This window comes from Myodes glareolus, chromosome 2, assembly GCF_982192425.1.
Source record: "Myodes glareolus chromosome 2, mMyoGla1.1, whole genome shotgun sequence".
Lineage (NCBI taxonomy): Eukaryota > Metazoa > Chordata > Mammalia > Rodentia > Cricetidae > Myodes > Myodes glareolus.
In genome coordinates, this window is record NC_142027.1 from 137,355,045 (window position 1) to 137,377,330 (window position 22,286).

General features: G+C 49.6%; 1 protein-coding gene across 2 annotated transcripts in view; it reads right to left on the reverse strand.

Moving 5' to 3' along the window:
- Positions 1–22,286, reverse strand: part of Taok3 (TAO kinase 3) — a 185,072-nt gene that overhangs the window by 4,514 nt on the left and 158,272 nt on the right. For both annotated transcript variants that reach the window (XM_048422844.3, XM_048422837.3), the window contains 4 exons: positions 20,689–20,817; positions 17,549–17,752; positions 7,029–7,268; positions 4,919–5,131 (listed from right to left, as the gene is read on the reverse strand). In XM_048422844.3, coding sequence (XP_048278801.1) covers positions 4,919–5,131; positions 7,029–7,268; positions 17,549–17,752; positions 20,689–20,817 — 786 coding nt within the window. The remainder of the gene's footprint in view (positions 1–4,918; positions 5,132–7,028; positions 7,269–17,548; positions 17,753–20,688; positions 20,818–22,286) is intronic.

Here is a 22,286-nt window from a genome sequence, read left to right on the forward strand (position 1 = left end):
AGCCAAAGATGACCTTGAATGTCTGGTCCTCCTGCCTCTATCTCCTAAGGGCAAGTGTGCACCGCCATGCAGGGATCACAGGTGTGCACCGCCATGCAGGGATCACAGGTGTGCACCGCCATGCAGGGATCACAGGTGTGCACCGCCATGCAGGGATCACAGGTGTGCACCGCCATGCAGGGATTAAGGTGTGCACAGCCATGCTAGGATTATGGGCGCATACCACCATGTTGGAATTTTAGCAGTGCTGGTGACAAAGGCCAGGACTTTCTGGATGCTAGACCAGCCCTCTGCCTCCTGAGCTACAGCCCCAGCCTACAGTTTCTTTTGTCTCTGGCATTTAGCTATCCTCAAACCATGTTCTGTGCCAGCTCTGACCATCCAAGTCCAAGTGCTAGAAACCACAGGAGTTTCAGATTTTGGAATTTATCACCTGCAGTCACACATGCAAATGCACTCTGAGGTTTATAATAATGAGGGCGACTATCATGCTTGCTCCCTACAGTGGCTCACAGAGAAGGAGAGGAGGCAAGGGAGTGCAGTGTAACTTAGTGGTGGCCTAGTGTACAGCTCACAGCCTGCACCCAAGCTGTGGCCCCCCTCCCTGCACCGCGGGAGACTGGAATGCCACAGCCCCTAGGCTGTGTCTCCTTATAAATAAACCTTTACTAGGGCGTGCAAGCTCTCTCTCTCTCTCTCTCTCTCTCTCTCTCTCTCTCTCTTCTCACACACACACACGCACACATGTACACACGTCATTTCTGCCTGGGTCTGCAGAGGTGAGCTGCCTAGTGGGTCAGACACTCATGGTCCACATAGCTTCTCACATTTATGACTTGTCCCTTTACAGAAAAATTAACAAGTGCCAGCTGTTGTCCTAAGCAGTAGCTAATGTGAATGGCTCCCTTCAGCGAGCCTCTGGTTGTCCAGGTAAAGAAGGGATTTGCCTTACTTGTGGCTCAAGGTCAGGCAGGGTTGACAGCTGTGGCAGCCATACTCAGAGTCTCCTCCTCCCTGTTCAAAGAGAGAGGACACTGCTCTGCCTTAGTTCACTTTCCTTTCCCTGTGCCTACCCACTCACACAACACGTTCACTAGCCCTTGCTGCAGAGCCAGGCCACGCCGCAGGTGCTGTGTGTGACAAGAGCTAACGGGACAAAGCAGGGCTGGGCTGTGGTTGGGTAGCTAGAGTGATTATGGGGCGTCATGAAGCTCTGGTTCCACCTCCAGTCCCGAATGAACAGGCTGTGGCGATGAATATCTGTAACTCCAGTGCGTGGGAGGTGGGGAGACAGGAGGATCAGGAATTCAAAGTCAACCCTGGCCACATAGTGAGGTTCAGGCTAGGCTGGGCTGCAAGAGACCCTGCCTCAAAACAAAACAAAACAAAAACCAAGACAGGCCTCCTGTCTGGTACTTTCCCCACCGCCTTTCTTTCTCCTTGACTCTTTCCTTTTGCGCACCGCCCCCCCCCCCCCTTAACATCCCTCATGCTCGGTTTCTGATCCATCTTGGTGAGATCCCTACGTGCAGGGCCTGCCACTGTTGAGTACCGCCTTTCTTGCAATTCCCTGCTCTAGCCTGGCCATTGTCCTCAACTTCTATGTTTTTCTTCCTGCTCTGCCTTCCCAGCTCGACCCTGCCAAGCAGGAACTCAGGAAATGTGGGTGTTCAGGAGACTTGGCCCATGCCCCCTCTAACTGCTCCTCCCAAGGGCTTCTGTCTACTCCAAGAGTCTCTTGGGCACACGCTGGCACACCAGACTTCCCTGGGGAGGTAAGTTCTCCAGTTTTCTCTCTCTGTTTATCTGCTGGACAGATTGGCCCGGGCTGTTTCCCAGAGCCTGAGGTTATGTGACCACTACAAACTCTCCCTTCCTGCTCCCCTTCCTCAACCTGCCCCACTGTCTTTCTTAACCAACTGCCACTGTCACTGACCACTAAACTCAACCTGGAGACTTAGATCCTTCTTTAATCCTTGCTCAGCATCTTGGCCCTGCCACCAGGTACACTCCCTGAACCTCTAACCTGTCTCTCAAACATGGCCCCCTCTCCCCTCTCCCCAATACTGCATCTCCAGTGTAGCCATCATCCCCGGTGGCCAAGCAAGAGCAAAAGCACCACAGTGGTCTCCCATCGCTCATGCCTTCTCTCAGGCCATTCTCCACGTGTCTCTGAGGGATGGCTCCCACACACCAATAAGAGGCCACCAGATCCCCTACACTTTAGTGATAGTGCACTGTGCTGAGGTCTGTAGGCCCGACTATGACCTGACCCCTGTGCAACCCTCCTGTCTTATTCCCAGGCAAGATCCCCAGCTCTCCACATTCCAGTAGAACTGATGTCTCTGAATTCTTCAGATGGGCTACGGTTCTCCCACTCCTGCCGCCTCCAGACCAGGCTAGCCCTTCTGGTTCCACTGCTGCCTTCTTGCTTCTCTGCCCGACTCCATGCGTGGCAGCCCCCTTTTGATTCTGCTTCCTCCGCTGCCCCTGGAGGACTGGTCGGGGAATGAGGATCACCCCCTCCAGGGATGCCTGGAACATGCTGCAGACGGGCACAAACGCTCGTTGGACAGACGGATGAGTGAATGAAGATGTGAAGGAGCGCGGCAGCACCAGCTAAGAACATGCCCGAGCCTCTTCCTACTGCTGGGAGCTTTGATTGTCCCCTCCGCTTGCTACACGTCTATCTGCCTCTACTGATGAGGACGGGAGAGGACTCCCATGTGCAGCTTCTTCTTTTTATGGGCACTCTTTATCTTTGAGACAGGGTCTCATGTAGCCCAGGCTGGCCTCGAGCTTGTTATGTGGCTGAGGATGACTTTGAGCTTCTGATTCTCTTGCTCCATCTCCCAGGTGCCAGGATCCCAGGTGGGTGACACCATGTGGAGGATCAGACCCAGGGCCTTGCACGTGCTAGGCAAGCACTTGTCCCACCAAGCTGCAGCCACATCCCTTTGAAGTGGAAGGACACCTCCACGTCTCACTGTTGTGCCGCACTGGCTAGAGCCGTTGTCCAGAGCGGGGAGGTCACTGAGGTTTGCTGCTCTCATGGCTCCTGCACATTTAAACCCAATGGCTTTGCTCTGCCATCTGTGACTTGCTCTCTCCCGGCCCCTCCTGATCTTTGGGTACTCATCCTCTTTGATCTATGTCTACCCTTCACACAGCCTTCAAACACGGATGGCTACCAGGTCCTGTCCCCAGCCTGCTTCTCAAACTACCCCGCACACGTCCCTGGTAGATTTACTAACTCCTAACTCTTACAGCTGCCCCCACAAGGCAAAGGCATGGGACTCTTTGTCTTTAATCCTGGCATGCCTTCTGACCTGCAGATTTTAGGATCTGCATCTCTCCACACGGACACAGGGCTCAGGGCCACCTTACTCAATCACTGTGCCCAGCATCCGAGTTCACCCTCTTTCCTCAACTCTCCCGGTCTCCTGGTAACTCCCCTTTGGAACGCAATTCTCTCTGCTGGCCCCCCAAGTGTTCCCCAAACCCTGCCCAGCCCTCACCACGTCCATGTGCCTGCCTCCCATGCCCCTCTTGTGCTATGTGGACCCCAGGACTCACAGCAACTGCACCCTGGTCCCCGAGGCCTCTCGTAGAGTGACAGCTCACCTCCTGTCCTGAAGTTCTGACCCTCACCTCTATCCCCATGTGTGACTCTCCGGCTGTAGCAGGTGGTCAGGTTGGCCATTCGTTCTCAGGCCTGCGGAGCTTCTGAATCTTTGCAGACTGCAACCTCAGGTAGAACTAATGTTTCTGTTTAGTAAACCAGTGGCCATCAGGGCTGGTCACTATGGGATGATGTCACTCAATTCCCTGACAGACCCATTTCCTAATCTACCAACATCCTTGGGATCCTGGGATCCAGTGGAGAACCAGGAGAGCCTAGCCTGGGAATAAGACAGGAGGGGTACATGGGGGCTCCTCCCCTCCCCTCCCTATTTCTTTCTTCCCTCCTCTCTTCCTCTTTCCTTCTACCCCTTCCTTCTTCTTTCCCTACCTTCCTCTTTCCCTTCTTTTCATGGCTGGGGGCCCTGGTGCCAGTGGTCTCCTGATGAACTACATCCCCTGCCTTTGTTTGGCAAGACTGAGTCTTGCTAGTAGTCCAGGCTGTCCCAATCCTGCTGCCTTAGTTTTCCGAATGCTGGGATCACAGGTGTGCACCACGGCTCCCAACCCAGTCCTCCTTCTTGAACCCCAGGCTCGCCCTCCAGCTCTGAGCCCCAGGTGCACACTCCCCTCGTCTGGACTTTGCCTAAACAGAACCATGTATCTTGACAGCTTCCTTTTTCTTCTCTGGGCATCTCTAGGCCAGCTTCCCTGTTCCTCCTTGTCCTTCCAAGGCCCTGGGTACCCCAACAACTCAGTGTGCTTGGCTATTACCACTCGGTGATCTGACTTCCCAGGCTTCCTGACACAGCATGAGACCCTGTCTAGCTGGCTCCCCTGTCTCTGGGCTCAGGGCAGCACTGCCTGCAGAGGCCTGGCCAGAGTTTGTTTAGCAAATATGTCTGTGTGTGTGTGTCTCCCCTCACTTGACCGTGGGCACGGAGGCAGCAGGGCCATGCCTGACATTAGTTGGGGTGGTGGTCGGTAAATTCCTGGTGAAGAAGCATATACACACGCGCGCGGCGTCCACCCCATCTCGCCCTCCCTATGTGCCCCCCGGCTGGACTGCCACTGCTCCTTCCGCTCCATCTGAGAAGACGCATTCCAGTGAGTATCCGCATGGCCTTGACTTTACTCAGCGTCGTCACTTTCCTCCGTTCCTCGGGCAGGAAAAGAAGCCACCAATATATCCTAAACCAATGTATCCCAGAAGGTGCTTGGGAATGAAAGCTGGATCTTGAATTTTCTTGAAATCCCGAAAGCTCTCGACGCCATGGCAACAACCCTACCCACTTACCGCCTGAGAGGCCATCATCTCATTTATGCTCTGTTCATACTGCTCTGCCAAAATGGCCAGTTTTCTCGTCTGCTCGTCTTTCAGTGTCTTTAGGATTGTTTTGTGCTCATTCTTTGGAGTGACTTCCAACTGGTGGTTTTTGAGTGCTTTGTACTGCTTGGTCTGTACTTTGCAAGTGTCCTGAAACTGCTTTTTAATCTGCATTTCCATGGCCTGGCCGGGAAAACGTGACAAAGAGAAAGAGAAACAAGTCAGTCCACATGCTTGGACACATGACACATGACACACGACACATGACACAGACCACGCATGGATGCCCCATGACAGCCATCAGTCCAGAGACCAATAGGACAGCTCATGCCGGAAGGATCACTACCAGCCCTATGATTTTTCCTTTTCTTTTCTTTTTACATGACATGGATGGAAGTGATTTTGATTTGATGAATGGCTTTAGGAAATCATAAATTATAACGGGAAACTACGATTCACAGTAGACTGTGGAGTATGGTGAGACTTGTTAGCGTGTTGATAGTTCTTTCCCTAGTTTCCTCCTGGTCTGCAGTGGCTCCTATCGCTCGCTGTGTTTTCTTTCCTCGAGGTGAGCGCATACACCTCCATGTGTGCACAATCTCCCTTCATTGCCAGGTGAGAAGGGGACGAGGCTCTACAATCAGCTCCCACTACCCTGGCTCAGAATGTCTTCCACATACCGGAACAGCGCCTCATACCCTAATCCAATCCTCCATGACTTCAGCAGAAACTGAAGGAGAAAAGTGGTTCTGGAGCTCTGACTCCATTGAGAGTGTGCTTTCAGGAGTGGATGCCAAATGCGCACTCTGGGAAGCGGGAAGAGGAGCATGCGGCAGGCCACTCCGCAGTCACATGCCACTTGAACAATCAGGACTTCTGGTGGCAGGGGTCGTGGGTGTGGCTAGGGTTTGCCTTGAAGGGACATGTGCCAATGAGACCAAGGGCAGCTTGTATCCTGGCTTTGTAGCCTTTATTTGTGCAGCAACCTTGTTACCATTACGGCTTCCTCAGTGACTGGGGCTAGGACCACGGACAGTTCTCTATCCACTTTCGCTAGGAGCACTTGCTTATGTGGAGGTCAGAGGACAACCATGGGTAGCTGCCTCAGGTGCCATCCATATTCTTATTTATTTATTTATTTTTGAGACAGTGTCTGGCAAAAGCCTGGGACTGCTAAGCACGCTAGGTGAGTGGCCAACCAGCACCAGGAAGCTGCCCAGAAAGGCTGGGGTCACAGACATCTTTTGTTGATTTTTTTCTCCTCTTCCTTTTTTGGTGACACAGGGTCTTACTGTATAGCTCTGACCAGCCCGGAACTCACTATGTAGCTCAGGCTGGCCTTAAGCGCCCCTGTCTACCTCTCTGTGTGCACTACTATGCCCAGCCCCAAACTTTTACTCTTTAGTACAGTTCCTTATGGTGTGGTGACCCCAACTATAAAATTATTTTCGTTACTACTTCATAACTGTATGTTATGAATTGTAATGTAAATATCCATGCTTTCTGATGGTCTTAGGTGAGCCCTGGGAAAGGGACATTTGACCTTCATGGGGGTCATGATCCACAGGTTGAGAACCACTGTTCTAGGGGACAGCACTCGGGTCTTTGTATTTCCAAAGCAAACCCTTCACTGACAGGAGCATTTTCTGAGCTGTCCTTGTTCACTTTACAGCTTTTAGTTTTATTTTATATGTATGAGTGTCTTATCTGAATGTGTCTGTGAACCACATGGGTATCTGGTGGCCTCGGAGGTCAAAAGAGGTCTTGCTTCCCTGGAACTGGAGTTACAGGTGGTTGTGAGCTGCTGTGTGGGTGCTGGGAGAGCAGCCAGTGCTCTTAACCACTGAGCCATCTCTCTAGCCCCTTCTCACTGCCTTTCAAAGATGGTGGGTGACCAATGGCTCAGGTAAGCAACATCCTGAACTGCAGCTTAGAGGGTTCCAAAGCAGCTTCCCAGCTTGCAGAAGGAGCCCTGGACACCACACCTAGAGATTCTGATTCTGTGGTGTGACACAGACGGGCCGCTGTGGCCCTGCCCACCTGTGTGAGGATGCACAGTGGGTTCGGGGTGTCCTCTCACCTTTAAGTTTTTCGGCTGTTGCCGAAGCTCCATGACATGCTTCCGGTGCAGCTCCCGCTCCCGCCTCTTATTGTACTCCAGCTGGTTCTCCAGCTCCGTCTGGTGCTGTAGCCGGATCAGATCCATGCGGAGCTTCTGCAGTGTGTGCAACTGTCTGTACTCCAGCTCTCGGGTGGACTCGTCGTGCCGGATCAGCATGGCATGCTCCATTTCCTTCTGGGTCCGCTTCTTATTTAGTTCCTGCACCCAGGAGCAGAAGATGAACGGAGTGAGATGAGCGGAGGGGACAGGGAGGGACACAAACATGGTGAGGGATGGCTCTTAATTAAGTCCAGGAGTGTTTGCAGCACGACTTAATAAGATCAGAGGGGCAATCCCTAGAACTCTGCATTCTGTGGTGAGGCCAGCTCACAAAAGGAAACTTCCTAGCAGCCAGAATGCACTATCTACGAAATGGGATTAATTCCCCTGGTTGTTCCTGTCTCACAGAGGGGTGTGGGTCTTTGATTGTGCGAGGCTTTGGTGTGGTCAAACTATGGGTTCCCATGCTGGCTACTCATTACAATCATGTAAGAAAACACACCCTCAAATTCTGACAGTTGCCTGGGACCACCCCTCTACCTCCCATTTCCTTTATAAAGCTTTCTCCAGGTGACTCTTGTTCTGCAACCAGTGCCAAGACCTGCAGGGACCGCTGTGCGGACAGTGTGGAGAGCTAGACCGGGAATGTCTGCACTGCCCTCAACTTCTGGGGAAATACCCTATTTTCGCACATAACGGAAGTAGGCCAAATTATCTATTTTTTAAAAGCGGCATTTAGACATGCTGGGAGGACTCGGAGGACACCCCTCCCCTCTCGTCCTTCCCACAGCAGGCAGGTCGACCATTTCCAGAGCTAACACTTGGGGTTTTCAGTTCATTGCCTTCCTGCCTGCCCTCTTCCTCCCTTCCTTCTCCCGAGGCACTGGAGACTGAACCCAGAACCTTGCACATGCTCGGTGGCTCCTTCACTGAGCCACATCCTCAGACTGCTCCTTCGTTCTATCCACGCCCGTCTGATCCCTTTCTCCTTCCTTCCTGGGAGAGTGGGGAAGGATCCACTAGGGGAGAAAAGCTCAAGTCAAAAGTTTTTACCACTAACTCGAGACGATTTTCATCTCTTCTCCAAACTGAACTTCAGGACCCGGGTTTTGAACCCAGATCCTTGCACATGCTAGGCTACCACTGAGCTACATCCCCAGCCCCTTGAGGCTACTTCCTCAATGCACTAGTCAAGTCCTGGATTAGCGCCAGCGTTCACTAAGTGGTGGCTGCTGCCCTCGACTTGGGGCCACACTAATGGTGACTCAGGCGCCAGTCTCACAGCTGACTGCATCCAAGGTGGATGGGAGGCCTAATGTGGGTCGGTCTATTTTCTCTCCTAGGAATGTGGAGCTGTGACTCAGGGCCAGTGGGCCAGTCGTCTCTGTGGTGGCTGGAGTGTTGGCACACATGCAACTATGCCATCTGTTGTGATGCTTAGATAAAGATAGACTTCAGAAGTGAGGAAAGAGGGTGACGGGGAGGGGGAAGGAAGGAGAGAGAGAGGACAGGGGGAGAGAGGGAGAGAGAACGGATGCGGCGAGTGTTTTGTGCCCAAGTGCCGGATGCATTTCAGCCCGTCTCTATGTCCAGCTGTAGTAACTGCTACTGAGGTTTGTTTGTTCGTTTCGTTTCATTTCTTTTTTTCTTTTTTAATTTGTGAGACAGAGTCTCACTAGATAGCCTAGGCTGGCCTAGAATTTGCCATTTAGACCAGGCCAGCCTCAAACTCCCCCAGAGATCTGCCTGCTTCTGCTGCCTGAGTGCTGGGATTAAAGGCGTGGGTGGCTGTGGCAGCTGCTATTGCGTCTGACTGGCACTTTTCCTGTATTTCGACAGTAGCTCTCCTGGCCTGAACTGAAGCCAGCCCAAATAAATTCCAGGTACCATGCAAGCAGGAGACTGTTAACCAGCGCAGGGAATCAGGCGCTGTACAGATTTCAAGGGGACAGTCAGGGCTGGGAGGAGGCGTTCCAGAAAGAATGCTTTATGAAGTTCTGGGGAAGAAAAGCTTGCAGCTGGGCTTGGCAGGGGAACAGCTGGGTGCCCAGCCTCTCTCGGGACCAGGGAGGGGATGAGATGTGAGGCATCTGTGTTCCCAGGGATGCTAGAAGCAGGTATGGATAGGCTCTTGCAAGCACCCTGCATACACTGGCCCTTTACCCGTAGCCCCTAGCACCAGAGCATCACCACAGAGCGCTCAGTGACTCACCCAGCAAGCATTATTATACACGAGCTATGTATTAGTTACTGACATCCCCACAACTGTCGGAACTGGAACAAGGGCATCCCTGGGGCCTGGTTTTTAGTGCAGGAGTAGATACAGTGTAAACATGGTTTAAATGTTTCAATTCATGAAAGCAAACTCTGCCAGCTTCCACACTTTTCTTTCTACTGTTTTGTTTTTACCTCTTTACAAGAACCACCAAACTCTTCTTTGAAAAGAATTATTTTTATGTCTAAGAGTGTATGGCAGAGCCTACATTGTATGTAAACTGCACCACACGAGTGATGTGAGAGGCCAGAAGGAACTGGAGTTACAGATGGTTTGAGCCAACACGTGGGTGCTGGGAATTGAACCCGGGTTCTCTGGTAGAGCAGTGTGTGCTCGTAACCACTGAGCGACACCTCCAGCTCTGACTAGACGTCTTCTCTCAAAGACTAGTAAGGGGTGCTCAGGTGGTACCACAGGAAAGTGGCTGTTCCCACACATCAGACAGTCAGATCAAGGAAAGCTCCATAAGAGGGTAAAGGTCCCTGTCCCTCAGTTACTTGAGTCACAGCACTGAGCTTTACAATTCCACATTAACTCCAGAAGCCCAAATTGAGCTCAAGTTGCTCATAGACTGGAAATAAAAGACATCAAGTAAGTACTCTCAGTGGCTTCGCTTCTTGAGTAAAGTGGCTCTGGGTGCCGAGGGACACCTGCGTGGGGCGCTGCGGGTGCCGAGGGACACCTGCGTGGGGCGCTGCGGGTGCCGGAGTTCTTTACACTGAGCTACTCAGTGGCTAACGTTTGGGAGTCATCCGAGCAATGCTCAGGTGAGAGTTAGCCTTGGTCCTTTTGGTGATTCGCTGTCTGTGGCTTTGGCAAGCTTCCTACACAGGGAAGCCCGTTAACGTACACGTTAGTTTCTTCAGGCATAAACTCAGGGTCTTCCCACCCAGCACAAATAAGGCTTGTGAAGATGATATGACAAACTCTAAAAAATGTTTCAGAATGTAACCATGTGTCATTGTTTTTCTATACTTAGAAATGAATAACTGACATAGAGTAGTTTAGACTTGGTTTTACAAATTATTTAGAAAATTTAACTATGATACCAAAAACGGGTTTGGTTGCGATTTCTAGGCTGGTCCCTTTATCGTAAATCCCGTATCTGAGTTCCTGAGGTGTAAGATGGTCAACTGCCTATAATAGTTCAAGCCACAGGAAGCCCTTTTGTGTCTGTCTTATTCCATATCGGTCTTACCCTGAGTTCAGGACGTGCCTACCTGACAGCATGCAATGTGCTTTCAGTGTTTTTTCCTTCTATGTGAGAGTCTTGCTGTGGTGCCCAGGCTGCTTTCCAACTCCTTCACCTAGTGATCCTCCTGCCTCAGCCTTCCAGGCAGTGGGGACTCCAGATATGCAACACCATACCACTTCTCAATTAAAAAAAAATAGAGCCAGGTGGTGGCTGCACACGTCTTTAATTCCAGCACGTGGGAGGCAGAGGCAAGCAGATCTCTGTGAGTTCAAGGCTACCTTGGTCACAAGGTGAGTTTCAGGATAGGCTAAAAAAAAAAAAGCTTAAAAAGTTAAAAAAAAAAACCCTCATACAGCTCACCCAACTCTCAGTGCACCTTGGTAAGGTGACAACCTTGCCAAGATTTTTGTTTATTTATTTATTTTCGGCAGTATAGATGGTCTGGAACTCTTTATGCAGACCAGGCTGGGCTCAAACTCAGAGTTCTGCCTGCTTCTGCCTTATGAATGTCGGGACAAAGGCGTGCGCCACCACCCCAAGGGCTCCTTATAAAGACTTCCATATGTAACCGCAAGGAGCTGGGGAGCCAAAGGTCTAAGATCACAGACAACTTCTGTGAAGTTGAATAAAGGCTAGAATTCTGGTTTTCTGGTCTGCAACATTTTCTTTGAGAAAATATCCCAAGGAAGTGAATTTTCCTGAATTCTACTTTTCCAGTCTGGGTTAGAATGCTCTAGACACTAATGGCATACTGTATGTTAGAGTCATGCATGTCTGTGGCATGTATAAAATCAACAAAATGAGCTGATGGTATTGGTGACCCTGCCCGCATGTGCCCACAAGGTTCACATGCCCTGGGGGAGGGGGAGCCAGAGATACTGGCTTTCTTTTGCCAGGCAGGGAGATAATCCCCAGTCCCTTTCAGGTAGTGTTTTGAGACAGGGACTTGATAAATTGTCCAGGCTGGCCTTCCAATTCATGATTCTCCTGCCTCAGCCTTCCGAAAGCTAGGATTACAGGTGTGGTCACCACAGCAGCTTGGAATTCATGTTTACATGGTGCTGCTGCCGGACTGTACATTTAGCATTTTAGTTCTGGTTCTTGGGCGGGGCTAGGAAGGCTCCACCAGACACTGGTGCTCCTTTACAGCCGCTTCATGAGCTAAGGGAGTCCCCGGGTCGGTTCAGGCAGGTGTGAGGAACTTAGGCTTGCTGGGGGAGCTACAGACTCCTAAGAGGGTGACTTGGTGGTATTTGTCTATCTGTCCGTCTATCTGTTTTTAATTTTTATTACTTTATGAGTGTACATGTATGGACGCATGTGGTTCTCAATGATCAGAGTCAGGCCAGCAGACTTGGCAGCAAGCACCTTAGAGTGGGTGGTTTTGTGTGTCTACTCGACAAGCTTGAGTCACCAGAGGAAGGAGCCTCAGCTGAGAAAATGCCTCCTTGAGATCCACCTGTAAGGCAGTTTCTCACTTAGTGATCAAAAGGGGAGGACCCAGCCCATGGTGGGTGGTCCCATTCCTGGGCTGCTGGTCCTGGGTTCTCTAAGAAAGCAGGCTGAGCAAGCCATAGGAACAAGCCAGTAAGCAGCACCCTCCATGGCCTCCACATCAGCTCCTGCCTCCAGGTTCCTGCCCTGTTTGAGTTCCTGCCCTGACTTCCTTCAGTGATGAACAGTGATCCGGAAGTGTAAGCCGAATGAAACTTTTCCTCCCCAACTTGTTTTTGGCCATGCTGTTTTGTCAAAGCAATAGAAACCCTAGACACACCTTTACCCCCTGAGCTGTTTTGCTGGCCCTTTGTGATATGTAACGAAAACTTTGACCCAGAGGTCCCACTTCTGAGAAATACCTATGAAAACATGCATGCATTGAAATACTATTGAATGACATTTCTGCAGAGCTGTGGATGGAGCTCATGGCCCCATGCATGCTAGGTGAGCTGTCTACCACGGAGTCACACCTGCAGACGCTAAAAACACGTACATACAAACACGCTCTCTGTGGTTGGTGGGCTGACAGTCACATTTCCACAGATGCCCTAGATACGGATCTGTGACTATGGGTGACTCCCATGATGCTGTGCTGAGCAGGGCAGCACTCTGCATGTTTCATGGTAAATGGAGAAAGGTAAAAGAGTGTGGTGGGTGTCTGATATTTCTGCACTCTCCCCACCCCGGCCTTCCTCTTCTGCTTGGAGAAAGACTTCATCCTTGCTGGAATCAGGGTGTTCCGCTAAGGACAGGCATCAAGTTCTCTCTCTCCTAGCAACTGGTTTGATACAGAAATATACATTAACAGGGTTGAAGAGACACAGCCATGGCAGTGCCTAGAGGAGCACAGCTCTTGCCTGGGTTGGGTTTCCAGCACCCATGAGGTGGCTCACAATTGCCTATAATGCCAGTTCTAGAGGGATCTACCACCATGTTCTTGCCTCTTTCACAAGCAAGTGAAACACATCCATACACATACACTAAAAATAAAAAAAAATCTTGAAAAATTTCATTACCATGCCTAAGCTAGCCAGAGTTTGCATTTATCGCTTGGAGATAATGCCACAGAGTTAAAATCATACATAACAGACAAGGGCGGGGGACTCTAGAATAATATATGCTAAATAAATGGTTGGCTTTTGGGGGTAGAAACTGGGTGATATGAGATCACGAAGAAAGTGTGATATTGATCAAAAGGCACCCAATTTTCATTATGCAAGATGGGTAATTTCTGGAAATCTAAAAGGACAGTATGATGACAATAGCTTGTCATGCTTACATTTGGGAGAGAAATCTCCTCACTCAAGCAGGAATATACACGTGCACATAATGCATGCATATACACATATATGCTTGCACATAATACATGCATATACACACATATAATGCATGCATATACACTTACACATAATGCATGAACATACACAAATACATGATACATGATACCTACACACATAGTGAATGAACATGCATACACAAAGACATATACATACATACATGCAAATCATGTATGTACACACTGCATACAATGCACACATATATAAGCAGAAACTATGTGGGGCTGATGGATATGACAATAAACTCAAATATGATAATTTCACAATGAATACTATGTCAAGGCATCAAGTTATATACCTTAAATGTAGACAACTTCTATCCCATAATTAAAAATAACATTTCATATCACACTTCCTATTTCTGTTTTTTATGTTCTTGTTGCTTTTGTAAATAGGAAAGCACTGAATGCTTTCATGAAAGTGGTTCTAGGATAAGGCCAAAGCAGGACACTATGAACCCTTAAGAAAAATACTCTTGCCGGGCGGTGGTGGCGCACGCCTTTAATCCCAGCACTCGGGAGGCAGAGCCAGGTGGATCCCTGTGAGTTCGAGGCCAGCCGCTGGTCTACAAGAGCTAGTTCCAGGACAGGCACCAAAAACTACGGAGAAACCCTGTCTCGAAAATCAAAAAAAAAAAAAAAGAAAAATACTCTTGAGGGCTATTCTTTGTTTAGCTGGTTGTGTATGTGTGTGTGTGTGAGAGAGAGAGTGTGTGTGTGTTGTTATGTGCAGTGCCCTTGGAGGCCAGCAGAGGGCACAGGATTCCATTGAACTGGAGTTCCAGGTGGTTGTGAACAACCGTATGAGTGCTGGGAACTGAACCCAGGTCTATTGCAAGAACCATAAACGCTCTTAATCACTGAGGCATAACTTCATGAAAATAGTTTTTTAAAAATCACGTTGAGAGCCAGGCAGTGATGGCACACACCTTTAATCTCAGCACTCAGGAGGTAGAGGCTGGTGGATCTCTGTGAGTTTGAGGCCAGCCTGGTCTACAAAGCTAGTTCCAGGACAGCTACGGCTGTTACACAGAGAAATCCTGTCCCGAGGAAAAAAAGTCATGTTCAGGAGTAGCTACTTTCTATAACTTTTATTAATGATAACTGACCACTTAGCCTTGAAATTTTCATAAATATCTGCTATTGGAATAACAGTAGTTGTCAGATAAAAAAGTATCTCATTTCTATTTTTATTTTTTTAAAAGACCACGGGTGTGTGTGCACATGGCATGTGTATATGTGTCGGATGTGTATGCATGTATGTGTGTATATGTGTATGTATGTATGTATGTATGGTGCATTGAATGTAGGAGCATGTCATGCCGAGCACGTATGTGGTGGTTCTCCCTTGCTGGAAAACCGTTGCTTAGAAGCATGTGGATCCCAGATGAGTGTGCGTTATGAGCTCTGCTCCCTGTGGGCACTGGGGTCCAGGCTCGCACAGCAACGGTTTTACCCTCTGAGCTTCTCCCGCATTTCATTTTCAGTTCTGACATGTCTGGGATATTCACTGCTAAGATAACTGCTTAATAAAACCTTCTCTTAAAGCTTCTGTCTCTAGCTAGACCTTAGTGTTCCAAGTCTCAGATCGGAAAGCAATTTTGACTCTACCTCCACATCTCTCCTCTCATCCACTGCCAAGACTTGCTGGTCCTTCTTTCTTTCTTTCTTTTTTTTAAATTTATTTAGGTTTCTGAGACAGGGGTTCTCAGTGTAGCCCTGGCTGTCCTGGAACTCACTCTGTAGACCAGGCTGGCCTTGAACTCACAGAGATCCGCCTGCTTCTGCCTCCCCCCCAAGTGCTGGGATGAAAGGTGTGCGCCACCACTACTCTGGTGTCTCTTTTCTTTTGAAGTCAGGATTTCTTGTGGCTCTGCTGGCATCATACGCCTCTGAGCACCAGTGTGCGTGGCGCTGGAGGTGGGATTTAGGGTTCTGCCATTCTAAGCAGACATTCTGCCAACTGAGCAGTTCAAGACCCATTTATTCTGTCTGAAGTCATGGTTCAGACCCAGTTGCCGGTTGTACCCTCCCACCACCATGTTGTCCACACCAATTTCCTACACTTAATCTCTTTGCTTCTAGTCTCTTCCCTCTAAGCAGCTTTTCTCAAATATTTGTGTTGTTATTAGCTCTGTAATACACCTGTCTCGTTTCTCCTTTATTTGCTCGTACCCCTGACACACTAATACTACAGCTCCACTGTGTGTCTCTGTCTAGGGGCTCTGGTCCAGCAGAGCGCCCCACACTGTTACAGTATCGAGACACCCCTTTCCATCTTAGAACCCACTTCCGTCGCTGTGGAGGACCTCATTCTCATCAACCCGAGATCGCTCCAAACGATGCTCACCTCTGGTCTACTGTTTATAAAACCCCTGCCCTGGGCAGAAGGGCTCACTAGTCCCTCCTTCCCAGATGACAGAACACACACACAGCCTGCCTGTGAGCCCAGTACTTAGGAGGCAGGAGACCTTGTCTCAGAACACAAAACAAAAGAGGTTTTCTGAAACACTTGCCCCAGTTGCTCTTATGTTAATGGTACTTGAAGTGATGGCTTCCCTCTTCCATGTTAACACTGGGTTTTGATGAACCATCAGTATTTTTTATTTTGTTTTGTTTTTATTTTTGTTTGAGACAGAATTTCTCTGTGTAGCAGTCCTGGCTGTCCTGGAATGTAGACCAGGCTGGCCTTGAACTCACTGAGCTCTGCCTGCCTCTGCCTCCCAAGTGCTGGGATTAAAGGTGTGTGCCACCAATGCCCCACGACCATCAGTATTTTTACCAATGGCTCAGTGGTGTGTCTTTTCAGATTATTAATACTTTTCTGACAGACTGACACGTCTTCTTCTATATCCTCTGTCTCAGCGAGGCCCATCACACCCATCTAATATCCCAAACTGGAAGACTGACAGTTACTACTAAATAGTTATTATTGCGTTATTGTTATGATCGTGTGTATATACATGTGAGCATTTGCATGTGTGTGGAGTCCAGAAGTTGACTTTGCATGTTTTCCTCAATCTCTATCCACCTTCTATTTTCAGGCAGGGTTCCTCGCTGAACCTAGAGCTCCCTGATTAGCAAGGCTGGAGGGACAGTGAGCCCCAAGTATCCTCCTGTCTCCACCTCTCCAGTGCAGGATCACAGATGCACACCGTAGCACCTGGAGTTTTGCTTTGGTGCTGAGAACCCAGGTTCTGACATTTGTGTGGCAAGCACTTCACTGACTGAGCCTCTTCCCTAACCCCATCATCATTATTTTTGAGATGTAACTCAGGCTAGCCTCAAACTTGTGATCCTGCCTCAGTGTCTTGAGTAGAAACCAAGAGACTGTTTGAAATCCCCACGGGACACTGTTGGGAATTAGCATCAGCAGGCTTGAAGAATACCACTCTGCTACGACCTCCCTTTCTAGGCTGCTGCCTTGGCTGGGCTGGAGCTCATAGGGAAGATGGCTGCTTCCCTCCCTGCTCTCTTTCTCTCACCTGCATAGTTTGGGTCTCACACTGATGCTCTGGGTCTTCAGAGCAAAGCTAGTGCTTGCCTCACAGAACCCCTCTGATGGCTCGCACTGCCTTCAGGGTACAGTCTGAAGGCCTCGCTTTAAACCAGGCCCACAGCCTGCTCCAGCCAGCTCCCCTTGTTCACAGGCCGCATTCCACACACCCGAACCACCTCTGGCTGCCCGTGATATCTCCTCCAAGCCCCCATCTCAGCCTGCCACTGCCACGCAGGCAGGAGATTGACTTTGGCAGTCGGGTGTTGCTTGGTAGCCCTGGTGTCTGCCACAGAGCCTGGCACGAAGGAGGCCTTCTGTAGGCATCTGACGACAGCGTGAACGAGATGGCGCGCCGAGCCTCACTGTGTGAGTACTTCTTGCAGAGGCAGGTCGAAAGTGGAAACTTTCCTCTCTCTCACGCCCTGCTCGGTGTGGCGGAATGCACGCGCACCTTTATTCTAACACAGCTTTGCCCCTGTTTAAGGCCGATCGGAAATGCGGAAATGCAGAAATGGCTTTCCCTTACTGCGGGTAACTTCATTCCCTGACACGCTTTGTGTGTGCTAACGGCTAAGGGCACTGGAATGGAGGAGACGGGCCCCCCACTGCCCCTCGGACGCCTCGGAGTGACAGATACCTCCCGAATGTTCTGCTGTTCCACCTCATGGCGCTTGATCATTATCTTCCGCTTGAAGAAGCGGCAGTTTCTGTCGTAGTACAGTCTCTGCTGGGTGAGCAGGTGCGCTTCCTCCTCAGCCTGCGTATGCTGCAGGTTTTCTTTATGCTTCGATATCCGTTCCTGCTTCTCCTTCTTGGGTGTGCTATGATCCTCATTCATTTCCTGAAAACAACGACATAAACATATCCAGGTCCATCAAACTGGACGGCACAGGTTAAATCACGTAGACGGTGAGTGTGGACCTCAGCACAGAAAGGCTCTGTGGTATACCCCCCCATTTGTCTTCTCCCCAATTACTTGAGTGTTAAGTGAGAGGAGTGCTTGAATTTGTCTCGTGTGGCATCTCACTTTCAGAGATCATTTATTCAGTCATCAGCTGACAGCTCTAAGCCCTGACCACAGGATTAGTTGGTGGCAGGTGAGCGAGAGGTCATGGTGCCTCGACACTCGAGGGCTGGGCACCCCGACAACACCAGATTTAGGAGCTGTGGAGATGAGTTGGAGGGAGGGGCGGGGGCCTCAGTGTTTGGTGGGAAGCGTTTGACCTCAGGAACAACTATGCTGACATTTGAAAGAATTGGTGGGAGTTAAGCAGGGGAAAAAAGAAGAATATTTCTGACAGAGGAATAGCCTGTGAAAAACTCTTGCATGGAAATAATTCGGTCGAGAGGTAAGAGGGGCAGTGGCCTGTGGGGTCTCATAGGCCATGAGGCTGGCCAAGCCAATGGACACGTAGACCAAGTTCAGACCAGGGTTTTATTTAGTCCTAGGGTTGAGCCCAGGGACTCAGACATAGTAGATCCCAAGCCCGCCAATGATCCTCAGCCTAGTAAAAACAGCTGTTCTGTATGCGGACGCCATAATGAGAAAGTGGATGCTGGCTGCCATGTGGGGAGCAGGGCAGAGGCAGGACCGGGACCATGTCTGTGGAGGCAGCTAGGAGTCTCCTGGAAGGTCGAGCTGGGGGAACAGAGGAGCTCGGAACGAGGAGGAGGCAGAAGACTGAAAGAGCAGCCGTTGGTGTCGAGTTAGGAAGGGACACTGCAGGTGTCGCTAATTCGAGTTCCAGGAGAAAGAGAACTGTGCTCCATTTGGGATCAGAGGGTGAGGAAGTCATACATAGGAAATCTCAGCTGAAGAGATGGTATGCTACTCTGTGTGTCTGTGGGGGGCAACAGGATACTTCTGGGGAGAGTACAGCGTACTCCCCCACCTCCGTTCATCCCAAGGAGACTGACCTATGTTTGGTGAACCCTCACACTTCTGAAACCATTTGTTTTTCTTAATGTTTGTCATGAGCCACCACTATTTAGATTAGTTTTGCCCTTAGCCCGTAAGTCCTTGTAATCAGAGAACCTGTGAGAGAGAGCTAGATAGTGTGTCTGTCTCTCTATATCATGATCTCACCTCTAGGTTCAGCATGGGCCCCAAGTTTGCATGTCTAAACTCAAATGTGACCATAAAAAGTCACTCCAAAGTCAAGACTGGATTACTAATGTCCTTCCCATATCCCTGTGATTGGTCCTTAGGTGAAATCTAGAGGTATCTAGTACACATGACGAGCATGCTCTACTCATAAGCGGCGGAGGCCACCTCAAATTGTTATCTAAGTATGGTGACCCAAAGCTACCCTGAGGGCTGGATTGGGTGTAGGTCAGGAGTGTGTGTTTTGTGGAGAATCTTTTAAAGGTCTGTCAGTTGAACCCCGACATCCTGGTGCTACAAAGGCCCAAGATGGTAATCACGCTCCTAAATGATGGCCTCCAGAGCAGGGATGAACATGTCGAGTTTAGAAAGGCGGGGCATTTGGAGTTGAGGGAAATAGCAAAATTTCCTACTGAAGACAATCAAAGCAACCTGCAAGATCTAGCTGTTAATCGCAGAAGAAAAATACAAATGAAAGGAGCGTCTCCTTCACAGGGCTATTTCTATCAACCCTTTAGTTTCCAGAACTCAGACAACCAGAGACCCTGGCCTTCAGCCAGCAGGGACCAGCTGCAGCAGAGTCTTACCTGGGCAAGGCCTGAGATCCTCCGGATACCACGCCCACCCAGGTCCTTCATTGGCCCTGCACCCTTCACCCGTGCATGACTTCACTGGGACAGTGGCCCAGATTGTACTCTATTAAACCTTACTATGCCCAGGAAGCTCGCAGAAAAGGGGTCCTCCACTGTAGGAGAGAGGAAGGGCACAGAAGCATGGGAAACTCTCCTGCCAATACTGGGAAAGGAGGATGAGGCAGACAAGTTCTCAGATGAAAGTGGGGCTCCTCTGGGGACTCTCTCATGTCCACCTATGTTCTTCAGCCAAACGTTCTAGGATCATCTACTCATGTAGCAAATAGACCCACATATCATACATAGTCTTGGGCAACAACAAGACATGCTCCCTGCTTTTGTGGTGTTAGCAGCTAAGTAAGGACCTTGAAAAATTACTAAAAACTCTATTTCGTGGGACGGGAGAAGTGTATCTTGGCCAAGGCAGTTAGGAAAAGCTTGTCCGGGAAAATAATATTGGAGTTAGGATTTAAATAATCAATTATAACTCTTACAAGGAGAAGGAATGGACTGTGCAGAACTGCAGATGGGGTAAAGAAACGCCTCAGCAGGAGAGCAGTCTCCATCTGAGGAACTGACGGGCAGCCATGGGATGCAGTAGCCTTGAGTAGGCTGGGCTGTGGAAGGCACGGAGGTGGGGGCAAGGTTGGTGGTCAACCATGTGGGGTCTTTAGAACTTCAACCTTCTCTGAGAACCATGAAGATGGTGGACTTTCTCAAAGGATGGGTTTCAAATGGTTTAAAACTCTTTCTTTGGCCAATGTGTAGAGAACAGGTTGGAATGCAGCCCCTGGCTCAGCGACATCGGCGTCCCATGGGACTTGTTGGAAAGGTGAATTTTGAAACCCCACTGCAGGCCTGGTGGAGACGGGAGGATGGAGGAGTGTGCCACCCTTGGCTGTAATCAGTCTTCCAACAACTCCAATGAGAAGTCGGAACTGCTGGATCCAATCAAATGCTGATCTTCGTGCAAGACAGGCCATCCCAAGCTCTCAGCCAGTTCACAGTGCAGCGAGTGTCTGCGGGCGAGGGCATCCTTACCTCTTTAATCTTTTCCTTACAAATCTTGTACTGCTTCTTCTGACTCTCTAAGAAAGTTGTCAAGTCCTTCTTCTGCTGGGCCAGGATCTGCTGCTGGAACTTCTTCTCATCCGCTGCGGCTACCTTCGCCTGAGAAGACAACGGGGGGGGGGGGGGGGGGGGGGGGAGATAAGGTCAGCCCGAGCTTCGTGGACTCAGCTGTCCCCGAGTAGCAAGTAATGGCTCCCCGGGCAGAGACTGAAAGACTATCTTCCAAGCCGGGTGGTGGTGCATGCTTTTAATCCCAGCACTCGGAAGGCAAAGGCAGGCAGATAGATTCCTGAACTCAAGACTATGCTGGGTTACACAGTAAGTTCCAAGACAGCCAGGGATGTTACACAGTGAACCCCTTTCTACAAACAACAAACAAACAAACAAAAAGATATGCCTTTTGTGGCTTTTCTGCATCTTAAAAATACATTCCCAATGATAGGGAAAATATGCAGGTGGACCAGAAATGTACCTCTGTGTGTATGTGTGTGTGTGTGTATATATGTGTGTGGATGTATGTGGACACCAGCGGCCAATCTCAGGTATTGTTCCTTGAGGGCCACACACCTTGCTATCTGTCCATCCATCCACCCACCCACCCTTCCATTTATTTCTTTCTATTTTTATTTATGCATTGTGTGAATGTGGTATGTGTGCATGGGGGTGCTTATGTGCACATGTGCACACACTCATGGGTGCCCCACTCTCCATCTTACTGGTTTGAGACATGGTCTCTTGCTGAATCTGAAACTAGGCTAGTGCCCAGTAAACCCCAGTGATCTTCTTGTCTCCATCCCTAATGCACTGGACTTACAGGTGTGCATACAACCAAGCCCATGGAGGACACTGGGACCCGAATTCAGGTCTCCACGCTTGCATGGTAGGTGCTCTTATTTATTGAGCTATCTCTCTCCCCATCCAACCCCTCACCTCACCCATCACTTTTTTGTTTGTTTGTTTTTTGTCTTTTTGAGACAGGGTAGCTATGGAGCCTGTCTGGAACTAGCTCTTGTAGACCAGCTGGCCTCTAACTCACAGAGATCCGCCTGCCTCTGCCTCCCGAGTGCTGGGATTAAAGGTGTAAGCCACCACCGCCCGGCCCCATCCATCACTTTGGTTTCGGAGACAAGGTTTCTCATTGGCCTGAGGTTTAGCATCGATTAGGCTAAACTGGCTGGCCAGTAGGTCCTAAGTATCTGCCTCTTTTCACCCTTCCTCTACCTTTTCGGTAGGATTACAGGCATGTGCAACTGACTATGCCTGGCCAATCAGTCCCTCCTAATATGAAACATATAATAGTAATAAAGACATTTTCTTGCTTCTTTGTCTATCACTTTATCTTTTTTCTTCTTTTTTATGTGACAGGGTGCCATGATATAAGCTAGGAAGGGCTTAAACCTGGACTCCTCCTGCCCTTGCACCCAAATCCTTGACCATTCATACACATCTAGAGAGAATGTTTTCCAAATTATTTTAGAGAGCCCAAGAGTGAATCTCAGGTGGGCACGCATCGCCAGCACAACCAAAAAAATTCACTAAAATAATTGCATTGGTTAAGGATCTGGATG